We start from the raw sequence: 16,599 nt of genomic DNA on the forward strand, positions 1-16,599 counted from the left end.
AAATATGTTTTTAGCTCCTTATAAAAATAAAACTAAGAATGTTTGAAAAAAGAACTTATTTTCAGAGAAATTTATTTTACATTATCAAAAAGACGTTTTTTTATAAAGAAATATTTCAGCGAGGACAAAAATTACAGGATATTTTCCTTATATCAGTATGAGTCTTAAAAAATCAAGAAAAAATTACAAGTTGCCTTTATGAGAAAAATTTCTTTTTAATTTTTCCGAAAAGTGTACGCCATTTTACTAATTTAAAGCTTTAAACCAATTTTTTTAACCCTTAATTCGTGGAAATATTTTTTTTGTAAAAAGCAAAAAGTATGTCTCATATTTTTCCTTGGAAAATGATATATTTTAGTCCAAGATGACTTGATGAAATCATCAGGGCCAGATTGCCTAATTTCCTAAGAAATAGCAAAAAGTTCCCCATTTTATTGAAAATAGAAAAAAATTATATTCTTGAAATTGGGAGAATAAAATTTTTAGAGAATCTTAAGTAGAATTAAAAAACGTTGAAAACTGTATTTAATTCGCGAGTTTTTCATAGCAGTGTCATCTTCTTTTGTTAATACTGCGTTTTCGTCGTAGAGATGACCTCGTTGATGAGGTCGCAGGTGACGACTCCTGAGCCAAGAATACCAAGGGTTGTCCAAAAGGTCTCGTAACGGAAGTGGATCCTCCGCTTCCGCTTCCTAACCAATAGAATTTGACATTTCTTAAATATTTTTTCCAATCTTCTCAGTTGTTCTACCAACATTTAATTTTCTGCATCAGCTTAAGGGAATGTTAGATTTATTTGCAGTGCCTTCGTCAACTCCGGTTAGTCAAGCCAAAAAAAGCTTATTGCAAATTTTAATTCCATGATTGTTGCGTCAAAAGCTCAGGGGATGAAAGTCGGATGAAGTAAATATATGGACAATGCAGCTTTAATAGAAACGATAACGAGAGCTTTGTATGAAATTTCTTTAATCAGATTTTCTATTAAAATTCTTCATTCAAATATTCCTTCGTTTGATATATTATACAAAAGTTATTACATTTTTCAAACGCGGAGAGATTTATTTTTAGAGAACTTAAATTAATTTTCCTTCTCACCTTACTTTTATATCTACCTAGCTTAGTAAATCTGTATTTTCATTTTTAATGAGGGAAAAAATAGGAGGTTCACAACTTGGTTTAAGTTCTGCTTTTCATCAACTGAACACGAATAATGAGACAAGTGACCTTGGATTATGTCGACGATATTTTAATCGATCTAATTAAGAGACAGACACTTTTCTGAGAAGTAATGACTTGGATCGTATCTCAGAATCTGGATTGTAATTTATATTGCCGAGACTTAACAGTATTTTTTGAATTTTCTTGGAAAATGGTGATTTTAAACTTTCAAAAAATCGGGGGATCTAAACGTAAACAGTCAGGACCGCCTGAACCGTTTCCAAATGGAATGGCTGCTGATTTTTTTTATGCACGAGTAGCAACCGTTTTTTGCATTGTATCACGGGTTGTTATGCTATTTTGAAAATATACAAGTCTTCTTCCAGACTTTTTTACGTATCTCCGCGTTTTGTCGTATTATTGTAATTTTTCTTTTTTTTTAAATAGGAATATCGTTAAATTTTCTGTAATTTCATTCGGCTTAAAATTGGAATTTTTGATTTACTCACAGCATTATTGATAAAAGAAAATTTGCAGGTCTTTTGGAAAGCTACAATTATTCTTTAAATCTTTTTTACGTGTCTATTTCATGAAAAGGGGATACGTCGCACAGCTACGACTTTATTTTTATTATAGATTGCTGAATTAAAGCCTCGTTTAATCACCGATGATGTATATATAGATTGTGGCCAGAGTCTAATTTTAGAAAATTCGTTGCTCCTGAGGTACTTGAAATCAATAATCGGATTTTAGAGCACCTTAAGTTCAAAGGATACTTCAGTTAATAATACCGAATGCATTCGCTATTTACATTCTTTATTTCGAGATGAAATTTTAGCACTGACATTTTCATGATTGTTAACTCGTGGTCTATGCATATTTATTATACATACTTTTCTAACAGCTCTGGGACAAAATATAAATAAATAGAAATTTATAGTTTTTAATTATAATAAAATAAATTACTCTGCTTATGTACTGAATAGGCAACTAATTGTATGTCCTAGATCTATTTTAAAAGCCAGATAAATTATGGGCATTAGGAATCTGAAAAATTAAAGCATAACAATGATCCGAGTCATTTCCCAAAAGATCTCTTAAAGGTAAAAAGAAGGTCGCTTCTCATTTACGCCACGTTAATCAGTTTCTGAATAAACAAGGTACATTAAATTATACTTTGTGCATTGAACATTTTTATACATTTTACAATCCGTATTTTGTTATAAATTTAGAAGCGCATACATTCTATTTTCCTCGAGGGAGCCGTTCGCTTCCGAATTTATGAAGCGGAAATAATAAAATATATCGTAACAAAATAAAAAATAAACGTATGCTCGATTAAAATTTTAGGTCAACAATGGTGGATCACGATTTGCAGTTTTCATGAATTTGATAAATCCTTAAAGCGGAATTTTTTTATTCTATTGAGGAAATCATTGCTTTGTTTTTTAAGACCATTAATAAAATTATTCACGACGAAAAAGTGTGATGTTACATACAGTTTGAAAATGGAATCTTAGAGAAGAGAAAATTCTTGTTTCTATATTCGTATGCATCAATATACCTATAATATTAAAAAAATTTGGTCTATAAAATCAAGAAAATGTGGGTGAAAACTTTTTTCACAACAAAAATACTATTTTCCTGCTTATCCTCGTCACGTGTAGAGTACCACTCTCGATATAATTGTTAATGACCTAGGTAGTGCTATGGTTTTATTTTAAAATATGAACGCTTTTTAATTGTTTTAAATATTTGATGACTTTAAAAAAGAGAAAACATGGCGTAAAATAAAAATGCGACCTTTGGTTTAGGATTGGCGTTGGTCTTACCAGAGGTGGACGAGGAACAGGGTTGGGAAGAGGTCCTCGCTGACGAAGGTGCTGCACCGGAAGGATCTGCTGTGGGAGGCGTAGGTGGTGAATTTGTTGAATTTCCACGAATCTCACCAGCCTGCTTCAGCACCTGGTATATGGCATCCACGCCTGCCCGAAAGCACGAAATGGAAAGCACACAAGCATTTCATTACGAGAAAGGTGGTTGTTTTCAATTTTTAATTAATTTTTTTTCATTTTAAGTACTCTCACAAGGGAAACCTACACCCTTTAGTATCTTGTTTGAATGCATAATCTTTCAGTAATAGGTCATTACATGGATCGCGATAAGAGTCGTTTAGCTACCGTTTAGAACAGGCAGCAGCGCTCCGAGTTTATAACCCGAAATTTATGGTTTGATTCCTGCTGCAGGCACTTTTCGATAATATTTTTCTACTGAAATTGAATATTAAATTTATTTAAATAAATCCAAAATATTCATTCTTAACCATTTTTTATGAAGAAATTAGCTTGTTCAACAGTTATTACTTCCAAACCGAATATTTTAAGGATGAGTCAGTACCGCGACATCCCTAAAAAATTCTGATTCCTTCTGAAATTTTTTCGAAACATCAGTCATATTTCAAAATATTAATACTATAATAATAATAGAAAATGTTTCGTATCACTTTAATATCATTTCATATTACTTTTTCCCTATATTTAAGCATGTATCTCATTTTGATCATACTATTTATATATATTTTTTATTTTGATCTCATACGAAAGTAATAATTACAAAAATACAGTTGTTCAATTAACAACTGTTTGCTATTTTTCTCGAGAATTGTTGAAAAGCAGTTCTTATTACATTAGCATAGTAAAAGTTTGATGATAATCTATTTTTGAGAAGATTATGAATCCAAACAAAATTCCAAATGTCGTAGATTTCCTTCTCAAATATCAAAAATTGCGATCCTTTTAACTAAACATTTAAAAAAATATAGGCTTGTAAAGAAATTCTGGGATTAGGAAAGAAGAATGTAAAACATTAAGTAAAAGAAGAAAAGTATTGACGGAAAATAAATATTACTTTATTTCAAAATATCAAGTTTAAAGATTTAAAAAATCCATTAAAACTTCGATAGCTCTGCAGCCTTGAATAGAAATTCAGAACATATCAACGGATTATGGATGATATAAATAATTTCAAGGTCAAAATATTTGAGGATCATATAGTTTTAGTGGATTTCAGAAATTTCCTTCACATACTAGACTTAAGAAGGAACAAGCGGAATTTGGAAGCAATTCGACGTCATTTTTTATCAGTTTACATGTTGATATCCCTATTAGAATTTAAAATATCCAATGAGTTAGTTTCCAATCAAATTAATATCCTCATTTAAAGCGGAATCATGCTTCAATTGTTCTATGCATTGAATCTAGCCTATTTTGATAGATTTTGTCATTTTTATTTTTGGTGAAATAATATACAAAAACATATCTGTCTGTAGCGCTTAATAAAATTTGATGAAATTCTCTATAATATTTACTATTGCCAGAGATTTTTAATATTTTATTACATGTTATGGAGTAGTATGTTTGTTTATTTTATTGCCATAAATCAAGTTACTTAAAGGAATCTGTATTATCATCAGAGATATTTGCCATCAATCAGTGTAGATATCTTTTTCACCACCGTGAAAATAGAAATCAACCTATCGATCAAGTTAGTTCTTCAGATAACAGAAAATACTTCACGTCATTACAGACTACATGGAAAATAATTTTTTTTAATTTTAAAGTTAAATTTTTTCTGAAAAATATCTACTCTCGTCGCTCCGTTGGGAATCAAACCGCAGAACTTCTGAAGAAAGATTCTTCTTTCGATCTCTCTAATAACATAATGGGAAAGCACCCGACCGGCAAGCAGAATCTCTGTGGTTTGATTCCCAGTGGAGAGACGAGAATAGATCTTTTTGCAGAAAAAAAATTATTTTTAAAAATCAAGTTTTCAACAAACAGACTTAATTCTATACAAAGAACACCTGAACCTTGATTCTTTATAGGGTCTCACCCCAACTTTATTCTGTATTTTATGGAGCAGCCGATATATTAAACGGTAGTGAGTTTTAAGTTTATTAATTTTTATGACTTTCAGAACAAAAGCAAATTCAAAATAAGAAAATACCATATTTGAGAAGCTTAATGTAAATTCATTTTTTATTGTAAAAGATTTCTTCCTGGCATTAATTCTATATTTGTGCGCATTTTGCTTTTAAAAGTTTAATAAGTGTTAAAAGAATAATAAAAAGTTCGTTTGTCAAATAAAAATTATGCATAAAATGAAAAATCAATTTAATAGGGATTAAATGTATTTAGGTTCATATTTTTAAATTTATGAGTGGACTTTAAGAAGTTTTTTGAAGCTATTACACTACATCACAAATGTTGAAAGAAGTAATGAAGAAAATTAAAAAGGGTCAAAAGACTTTTAGAGAAGGTAAACTTCATAACAAACTTTGAAAATTATGCGAACTATTATCCATGTGAATAGAAGCATACCCACACAATTCAAAGAATAACAGCATATATGGTAAAGTGCTAATTGTAATTTTCTATAATCCTCTGAAGTTCCTGCAATACTTGTGTTAGTTAATTTGACTCAGTATTGATTACCACGATTAAGAAAATAGTTACAATCACTATAGAGAAATAGTGTAAATAATAAGTTTTCTTAGTGACAGTGATTATTACACCCATAAACTATTATTATCAGTAAACGAATTATTAGGGATTTTTCCAGTGCCCCTTCTATTTAAATTTTCCTCTTTCCCGTTAATCTTTTATTTTCAAGATATTATGCTTGAAATTCCAAAATGAAGGATTGAATAATTTTCAGAAACTCGACAAGCACCTTTCTCGACGTACCACTGGGGAATTAAGCCGATGAGGAGCATTGTAGCCAAAAGGGGATTGCAAAGAGCACAAAAGTTGCAAAGTAACGAGGGTCGATTGAAAGGTGACAGGAGTAATCGATTAGTTCTGTGATAAATTATCGCGCTTTAAAGACTGGGAAAAAGGTTCGTATACGAGCGAGGAATTTTATACCGTGTTCTCTGTTTCAAAGAACAAAAGTCTTTTCAAGATGTGAACATTCTTGAATGATCGAGGCCCTTGGTGACAGAGACTTCACCTCATCTTGAATGCTTGAATTCCTGAATACTCTTCCTTTCACCAAGCAATGAGCTATACTTGTTAGTAAACTTTAAAAATATTATGCAAATTTCTACCTTATACTATCGAGAACCTCAATTTGCAAAATGTACATGTTCTAAAAAATACATTAAAGTTTCAATATTTTCATAAGGATATACACTACCTACAATCAATCTCAAAAGTTGCCTATCTTCAAAATGATTTACAAAATCGACGAAAAAGATCAATTATTAATTTCGGTAAATAATAATAAAAGAAAAAAAAAATTCAGGTTAAAATTGTTTATTTTGACAGTAGTTGTTTAAAGTTTTAGTTTTTCCTTTCTCTTTAGGGAAAAGTTATAATTTTTATTTAATTCTAATGATCAAGGCCTTATTTTATTTTTTGAAGGATTCTCTACAATTCTATTTGGTTGGTTGTAATTGACACTGAAACTATGATTGTTTATAACAATAATTACCGTATGATTTCTCAATTAATTAAAAAAAAATAAAATCAATCTAAATAGAAATCTAGAGAATCATTCGAAGAATAAAATAAAGCCTCGATCATTAGGATTAACTACTGCTAGATAAACAATTTTAACCTGAATTATTTTTTTCTGGAATGTGCTTAGAAGCCTCCATCAAGATTTACAGAAATTAATGATAGATCTTTTTTAGTCCATTTTATCAATTATTTTAAAGATAGGCAACTTTTGAGATTTATTGTACGTAGTGTACATCCTTAAGATGAAATGAGTTTTACTTCGACTTAAACTGTTTACTCTAGCAAAGCTTTGCTGCTCTATTATGTACGAGATCGTAACTTAAGCATTTTATAAAAAGAGGACTTTCCATTTGTGGAATAGTACTTACGTGGTTGATTTAATTTTCATGGAATAAAATTGTATTCTGACGGAGAAAACTATCTCGATGTACAGGAAGTAGATTTTTTCTGTATATCTAATCGAACTAGTTTAGAAGTTTACATATACGAGGTCACCCAATCATCCATAAACTATGCTACCAATTTTGGGAAATTTTCAACCCCCACTCTCCCTCGTTGATAATCGTCTATTTGTTTATGACTCCCCCACCCACCAAAAGAAACACAGCCTTTAGTTGAAACCTGATTTGACGTTTATATTAATTTATTGTTGTTTTTATGGCGAGTCAAGTTGCCAATTAGGCATTTCGACTTCATCGTCAGCTAACTTCTGTTCGCTGAATGCTGAGGGGAAAATAATCTACCAAATGCGTGCGACACAACTTTATTTTTGTGACATCTTCTTAATGAATAATAATTACCATAACTTTATTATGTCATTAAATAGTTCTTAAAAAATAAAAACTATTTTTTAAATATACTGATTCAGAAAAAATCAGGTTTTACGAAGATATTAGCAAAATAGGGCAAAAATGGACCTAAACCCATGCATTTGAACCATTGTTTTCCCCTCACCAATTAATGAAGTGAAGTTAGCTGGTAATTGAAGTGAAAATACCGAATAGGACTATTTTGTTAAAATAACCCAGTGGTGAATTATAAACTTGGGTAATATATCAACAATTAAAATACAAAAGTGATTTTCAGAGTAAGTAATGACATGTGCCCAATTGAATTTTATGTAACAGTTAATCCGGGTATTATTGCATTTTTAAACTAAGAAAGGTAACCTTTTAACCAAAAGTGGAATAGTTAAACTATACAGAATAGTTTAATTATTAAATAAAAAAATAAAACTTTGATAAAAAAAGTTAATTTCATACCAAAAAAGACGAATTGAAATAGTAATTTTTGAACTAAAAAGAAAGGAATTGTCAACAAAACAGTTTAATTTCCAACCGAAGAATGAATTTTTCACTAAAATTTTGAATCGTCAACTAAAAAATGTGTTTTTAAGAAAGTAATTCAACTTTTAAACCTAGTTGTTAAATTTTGAGCGAAAAGGGTGAATTTTTAAACGAAAGATTAATTATCTACCAAAAGACCCGAATTCTTAACCAATTCAAGAACTCTGTACCAAAAAGTGGAATTTTCGACTAAAATAGGTTAATTTTTAAATAAAGAGACTAATTTCCTACCGATAAAAACGAATTTTTAACAAAAATCTAGAATCTCAACCAAAATGTTGAATTTTAAATTAAAAAATATATTTTAACAAACAAAAAGGTTAATTAACTATCAAAACAGACGAATTTTCAATTAAATTGCAGAATTCTCAGCTAAAATCTTGAATCTTCAACTGAAATAGAACAATTTTCAAACAAAAAGATTAATGTTTTATCGGAAAAGACGCATTTTTAATAAAATTCAAGAATTATTAACCAAAAAAATGAATTTTCAACTAAAAACATAAATTTTCAAACTAAAAGATTAATTTTCTACTAAAAACATTTATTATCTGGAAATGTTAGAAAAACTTACCATATGTACTTCTAGAAAAAAAAGATCTAAATTGTAAAAGCTTAATAAACGTGTAATGTTACTTTGCCTGAACCCCCCACCCCCTAACTGTTACTAACCGTAGTTTTTGTGTGACCCCCTCACCATAAAGTTGTAACGTAGTTAATGGATGATTCCTATGTATATCGAAATATGAAAGTAAGACACAGTTTTAGTAATTTTTTGAGCTATATGGAAAAAATTATCGTGAATTTTGGTCTCAGAAATTATTCTAAATTTATCCTACGAAAGTATGATAGGTTTAGGCTAGATATTAGTCCAATGCATCTATTCACCAGACAAATATTATAAATTCTCATTATAAAAAAGTTAAGTCATAGTTATCAAGGTTAACAAGTAAATGCAAATTTTTTCTCACAGTGATACCCCATTATTTAAGTAGACAAGGACATTATCGATCAGGCTCACTTATCCTGCCTGACTAAACCCGACTTTTTCACTGAATAATACTTCCTCATGGAAGTTTTACTATCTAAAAAAAACTCATGTAATTTTTAAACCGTTTATAAAATCTGATTTTCATGATTAAAAATACTCATCTATTATCCTTTCATTTGTTACGTTGTATTCTTAAATGCCCTTTTCCAATAGAAAAATTTAATTCGTCCATTTAATTCTGAAATCATGCATTGTTATTTAACATATCTTATTAAGAAAATACCATTTTTTTCTAATTCGTGTCATCAATAAAGAAAGGGTAAAGTTATGTGAGACTTCGTGGTAAAGAAAGATTGAAAATATAATATTGCATTTCGAAAATTAAGTTTTGTCGTGCAAATGGCAATTCCTCTTTAACGCGTTATCCGTCACCGAAGGCCTCCATTTTTTATAGGGTGAAGCGGGGGAAAATTGGATCACTGAAAAAAGTTGATTGTATTTCAAGAGTTGATTGAAATTACTCACTGTGTTCCGAAGGTGGATTCTCGTCGGTCGAAGGTACGGACTGCTTTTGTCTTCGAAGCAGAGGAATTCCGCCTCCTCGTTTTGATGCCAAACTCGGACAATTAGTAGGTTGTACGGAACTCATACAATCGGCGTGTGCGTTGGCTTTGCAACCCCGACAGCGAAAACCTTGTCGACTATGTCCACGTAGTACCTGACCACAAGCATCGCAAGGTGTGATTTTCCGATAAGTGTATTCACGCCAGATGTGACCGCCTTCTGACTCCAAGTTTTTCCTGAAAATTCAATTTAAATATTTCGATTTCATTTTTTAATTTTAAATTCTGTGAAAACTTCATGATTGATTAATATTAGACCAAAATTCTTAATTTTTTTTCTTCGCTATGAAATCTCAATACTAAATCGCCAGTATTAAGCCTTATCCTGGGGCATTTTTTCTTCGGTCCGACTTAAATTTGAGAAATTTTGGGATTTCAATCGGACAGGCTTTTTTCGGATCTATTTAGCTGCTTTCGTACGCGATAAGAAACCCCGCAGAAAATGTACAGTAAATGGATTATTTAAAAAAATTATAAATCTAACTTTTGTTGTATTTTCGAACCTGCAGAGGAAAATTTCGAAAGAAACAGTAAGAGAATGGAGAGTTTTTAGACAAACACATGTCAAAGTTTCAATTTTTACATGTATTTTAATAGAAAAATGCTTATTTTTGTAAAATGTTTTTTTTTCTCAAAATTTCTTTGATAGAGTTGGCTAAAAGTTTCACATTTTGACTATCAGACTTACCGAAACAAAACATTTATACACACGAACTAAAAAGATTAATGATCGTTTGAGTACACTGCATGTTTTGGGGATGTTTTTATATATTAAACATCCAAGCATGGAAATCATCATTTCTTAGTAAATAAAATCATTATAGAGATTTTTTATTCAACTGCTTCGGTATGAAATCACTTTGAAATAAGTAGAAAATTCGTGGATAGCAAGAATACGGCTTGAAAGTAATTTTAAGGGATATTTTAACATCTCTTAAACATTGAAAGCAGAAAAATGGCATTACTTAATGAGCAAATATGGCATTCCTTAATGAACAAAAATACAAGAGATGTTCTGATTAAAATATCAGAGTAGGAAATTACTTTAAAATAAGTGCAAGATACGTTTACTTGCTAGAATATATCTCTGAATTTAAATCAAGGGTTGTTTAATTATCATTTGAATATTGAATCCGGAATATCGACATTTCTTAGTAACTAAAATAACACAAGGTTTTTTGATTAATCTATGAGGACAGGAAATCCTATTAAAGCAACTACCCTGACAATAAATTCGAATTTAAATCCTGCTAAAAGATGCTTGCTATGTATGTTTCAAAGAGATTTTGATGAACAATGTATCGATTAAAAAATCTTTGGTCCTTTATCCCATATAATATATCGATTTCATTGTTTCAATAATTAAGGGATGATTGAATTACTCAGACATTAAATTGTAATGCAGATCCTGGTAAAAAGAAGCTGCCTGTGCATGTTTTGAAGTGATTTTGTTGATCAATATTGATCAATAAAAAAATCTGTGGTGCAGCAGGCCGTATAAGATATCGAATTCCTTGTTCCCATGATTAAGGGATGTTTAAATTATTCTGGTAATACATTAAAACGTCCATTTTGCAAAGAAACGCGTTCTGTGTATGTTTCAAAGTGATTTTGTAGGCTTGATTATTAATAAAAAACATCTGTGGTGATTTATCCCTTAGGAAATGTTAATTTCTATGCTTCTCTAATTAAGGGATAATTAATTAACGCTTTACAACAATTTAAAGACATCCTTGTTATCTACACCACCCCTACTTATTTCAATATGATTTCCTGTTCTCATAGATTAATAAGAAAACCTTGTGTGATTTTAGTTATTGAGAAATGTCGATATACCGGATTGATTGTTTAAGGGATAATAAGGCAACGCTTTAGGTGAGTTCAAAGATATATCCTAAAAGTAAACGTATCTTGTAATTGATTTGAAGAAATTTCCTATCCTGATATTTTAATCAGGACATCTCTTGTGCTTTTGTTCATTAAGGAATGCATGTAAAAGTTGAAACATTGACAAGTGTTTGTCTAGAAATTGTCTATTATTCCTACTTTTTTCCTTTGAATGTTTGCTCTGCAGGTTCGAAAGTACAAAACAAAAAAAATAGATTTATATTTTCTTACAGAAAGCCATTTACTGTACTTTTGGAGCTGGGACCTTATACCCACATCTTTTTGATACATTTCTGTATGGTCTTCATAATGGTTATTACTATTCTTGCAACCATTTTAAAGAACATTTAAATTTGGTTCCCTATTTTTAAAAACAAATTTTGTTATCCAAAGTCGGACGATTTCTGCATTTTTGCGTAGGCATTTGGGTAGTATAGTGATATCTTTGCCTGCGGGACACCAATCTTTGACAATTGTACGGCGCGCAAGCGCACTGGCTCTCCGAGCCAGTGCCCGATAATACTCATATGAGTATTATCGGCTCATAATCGTACTGCGCGCATGCCCATTCGAAGTCACTCGTGTACAGGTGGACAGATGCAAATTGATATGAGGGTTATGCATGTCATCCTGTTTTGCTTATTAATTTGATTTGAAAATTCCTGATATATGATGGTTCAACTAAAAATTTCTGCCTGTGAAAAACATTCTTCTGCAGTCTAGAATCTTCGAGAAAAATAACTAGAATTAAAAAAGTATATCTATAAAGTTAATTGAAGGTAAGAAAGGAATAAAAAGCATTTCTTATGGTAGGCCATAGACTCAGGGATGCTTGTCGCTTTATTCTGGTATCAAGTAGCGAGCGAGGACGAGAAATAACAGCTACACGCGTTTAAACTCGTAGAAGCATTCATACATCAGCAGTCTGAGGGTGCACACATTTCATTATCCTACTAGCAGTCTTGCGCGTGCCGATTTACCTTTTTATAAAAAAAAAAAATGAATCAAAAGCCTATCTTTTCTATTTTATACCTATTTAATGAATGTTAAAAAATATTAGTATAAAATAAAAGAAGAAACCAAGAGACGAGTTCTGTATCTGAAACTGTAATTAATCTTTTATAATAGGATTTCAACAAATTTAATATTTTTTGTAGAAAATGAAATTAAACTATTTTATTCCAAATGAGCTTTTTATATTAAAAATTAATTTACAGCTCGTATTATTAAATAGCATTTATTACAATTTTGTAACTCACGTTGATGATAATAATATTATATCAATAAGGAACTTAGCATTTGTAAACCACAATTTTTATAAATCAATTTAGCAAAATTTTTAAATGCGCATTATAATAGTTAATGACTTTATAGGTAGAAAAATACATGTAATAAGCTTGTTGCCACTAGGTAAACTCTCCCCTGAAAATCGTGGTGAAGTCTTCCCAATATTAGTTCATGCGTTCAATGTCATAAAAATTCTAGTAATAACTGTTTCATTATTCCGACTTATAACAAATCATTATACTATTTTGTAAGAAATAACGCCATGTATGATTACTGTACGAATTTTTATTACAAGAGTAGATAAATCCTTACAAAGTTGGAAAAAAATTACATTATTGAACACAAATTTTGCCAATTGTCGAATCTCGGTCTTAGTACCGTTTCCCACTTTCTCCTAAACTTTTCATATTAAAGTTGTTGAAAAACATAAATATTTTCTTTGAAATTAAACTTTTAATTATCATATTTCAAATTACATTGAAATTAATGAAATTTTGTATTGAAAATAAGACTTTCAACAAATAAATACTTTGAAAATTTATCATGTGGGGTGAAGGTGATGTGAAAAATGGGGTTTGTGGTGGTAGATGGAGGGTAAAGGTGTTATAACTGTTTTACAGAAAAAAAGTCTTTTGACTTGAAAGTTTAAGAATTTAAAAAAAATTTCTTTTATCCTAACTGACAATTCTTACATAAACTTAATCTTTATGATTGAAAATTCGTTTCCTTATTTTAAGAATGCATCTCTTGGCAGCATCTGCATTCGTTGAAATATCAAATATTACATTTTCTCTCGAAAATCCATATTTGCATATTAAAAATTCAACTACTTTGTGGAAATTTTACATGCTGGTTCGAAAATTCAACCCTGGTTAAAAATTTAAATATTTCGATGAAAATCTTTTCTTTTTGTTTTAAGATGTCCATCACTACGTTTTCATTGAGAATTCTTTTTTTAATGCTACTATTTTTTGTTAAAAATTAATCTTTTTTGTTTAAAAATTTGGCCATTCAGTTTAAAATTTATATTTATAGATTGAATATTTAACTATTTGGTTAAAAGTTAAATTATTCGGTTGTAAATGCAAATATTTCATTAAAAATCAAAATTTCTAACAAAACCGTTTACACTGAAAATGAAAAAGTTTAATTTTCAGTTTAAAAAAATTAACGATTTTGCAACCAAATAGTTACTTTTTCATCCAAAAACATAACATTTTAACAAAACAGTTAAACTTTTAAACATGTAGATAAATTTTTGACCAAAAACTAAAGAATAGGATTATTTTAAAACAACAACAGCTGAATTGAACCAAAATTTTGTGAAAGGCCATTCAACATTAAAACAATTAGAGAAATGTTAAACAAAAAGATTAATGCCAACAAAAAAGACAAATTTTAAACAAAATAGTGGAGTCCTCAATAAAGGAGTTTCAAAAAACGATAATTCACAACTACCAAATTACAGTTGTAGATGTATAAATGCATATATTATCGAGCGCAAAGCTCTAGAACGAGCAAAGAAAAATATATACAAAATTGTTGAATTTTCCACCAAATGGGATACATTTTTATTGTGTTTGTGTTCACTAAGAAAATAAAGTTTATACCCAAAGAGGTGATTTTTTAAACAAGAAACAATTTTAGTCAGGACAGAAAAAAAATTCAACTAAATCGTTGAACATTTTCAACAAAAAATTCAAAAAAAATCAAACTTTTCCCTAATAGTTTAAAAATCAAGTAATTGGTTGAAAATTCGTCTTTTTTGTAAAACATGTATTTTATTGGTTCAAGATTAATCTTTTGAAAAATAGAATTGTTTTTATAACGAAAAAATAGTTCCCTTAAAATTAAATCTAAAAACAACATAATTCCCTTCCTGATCGATTCACCAAATTGAAGTGCAGAATCTGCCTAATCTTAAATTAATTCGAATTCCTTTGAAATAATATTTATAACACTGTTTTTTTTGATAAAAATTAATTTTTTTAACAGAAAATTCTGTAGAAAATTAAAACTTCAATTGAATATTAACTTTTATAAACTCAAAACTGAATTATTCTATTTTTGTTTAAAATTTAATATTTTTTATTGAAACTTCATCTTTTTAGTTAAAAATTATTTTATGGGTGAAAAATTAATCTGTTTTTTATTATTCTTAACGTAGATGTCTGAATTCGATTTTTTTGTCTTAGATCGGAAAAAGACTTCTTGCATAATATACTATAAATAAATTGTAATCGCTGAGACATTCTGTTAAATAATGTGTAGAAGCTGACTAATTTAAAGTGAATTATATTTTATTTTAAATACTTTTTACAATATTGTTCTTGCATTAAAAATTAATTGAGTGGAGAATTCTATTATTTGTTTAAAAAAAAGTTTTAATAGAAAATTAATCTTTGTGATTGAAAATTCAAATTTTTGTTAAAAATTTTACTATTTGGTGTCAAGTTCATCTGTTTTATTTAAAATACGAAATAATCTGTTTAAAATTTCATATTTTGTATTGAAACCTCATCTTTTTTAGATAAAAATTGAATTATTTGTTTGGAAATTCCCTTATTTTGTTGAAACATTTTTGTTTCTTGTTAGAAATATAAAAATTCTCTTTTCAAAATTCATCTTTTTGATTAAGAATTCAACTATTTTGTTGTAAGTTCCTTTTTAGTTGGTCAAAAACTAATATCTCGCCGACCATTGGGTGATAATGAAAGTGCCCCTACATCTCTATATTATGTATCTGTTGCTGAAGGTTTTCAAAATTGTGTTTTTATAAAATAAACATGAAGTATTTGGCAAAATTGTCAGCAGATATGAAGACCTGATACATCCATAAAACTGAACATAATTCATTCAATCCTACATTTATTAAACCATATATTATTTAAAAGCATATAAAACATTGGAAGCCTATATATTTTATGCAGCTATTTTGTGGTGAAGGTGAAGTTCAAGGAGTTTAATGGTACTTTTCTGATATTGAGTAAAGTTAGTGAAACATTGGTGTATTTTTAGTTATAAGTTAATGTTTTAGTTACTATTTTCATTGAATTTAAACATTAACATTAAGCATTATTCCTGTAAAGCATGAAATTTGTTATAAAATTCTGTTGATGATATAAAATGCGGTAGCAACGTATTCAGATTTTGAGGTTAATATTACATTTTGCAATTTATCAAAAAGACGTAGGACAAAAAAATAAAAAGATATTTTTTATTTTAATCCGGACTAAAATTGTTTCTGTTTTTTCACCGAAAATTTTACAAATTTGAATTAAATTTCTGGTAAATTTGTATGAAAAATTTTACTAATTTTCAATGTATTTCAAAAACGGAGTATTTTTTCATATTAATAAAAATAAGTAAAAGCTTAACTTTCGTAAAGTTTTATAGTACATTTTCGTAACGTTTCATAGGAAAAAATAATATTTGATAGATTTTTGTAGAAATATGGATGATTTACATTAAAGTGGCTAAAATGATCTAATTCTGCGACCAGCAGTTTGCTCATGTATTCTAATTAACCTAACCTCAAAATCTAAAAAAGTTTTTATCGCATTTTACACCAGCAATGGACTTTGATAACAAAACTTACAACAAATTCCATGCTTCATAGGAATATTACTTAATATTAATTTTTATATTAATAACAAATAATAGCTTAAACATTAACTTGTAATTAAAAATACGAGGGTGGATTGATAAGTTTCCGGCCTGACCAAGAGATGGCGCCACTAGGCCTACCTTGAGGTGGCGTTCTATAGTACCATCCTTAGATAGCT

The 16,599-nt window shown here is 29.2% G+C and overlaps 1 protein-coding gene across 5 annotated transcripts in view; it reads right to left on the reverse strand.

Moving 5' to 3' along the window:
* LOC117177533 overlaps positions 1–16,599 on the reverse strand; it is a 255,878-nt gene that overhangs the window by 20,484 nt on the left and 218,795 nt on the right. For 3 of the 5 annotated variants that reach the window (XM_033368308.1, XM_033368310.1, XM_033368307.1), the window contains 2 exons: positions 9,543–9,817; positions 2,991–3,143 (listed from right to left, as the gene is read on the reverse strand). In XM_033368308.1, the coding sequence (XP_033224199.1) occupies positions 2,991–3,143; positions 9,543–9,817 (428 nt within the window). The remainder of the gene's footprint in view (positions 1–2,990; positions 3,144–9,542; positions 9,818–16,599) is intronic. The other 2 variants (XM_033368311.1, XM_033368309.1) reach the window with 1 other exon arrangement.

Source organism: Belonocnema kinseyi, chromosome 7 (genome assembly GCF_010883055.1).
Source record: "Belonocnema kinseyi isolate 2016_QV_RU_SX_M_011 chromosome 7, B_treatae_v1, whole genome shotgun sequence".
NCBI classification, from domain to species: Eukaryota; Metazoa; Arthropoda; class Insecta; order Hymenoptera; family Cynipidae; genus Belonocnema; species Belonocnema kinseyi.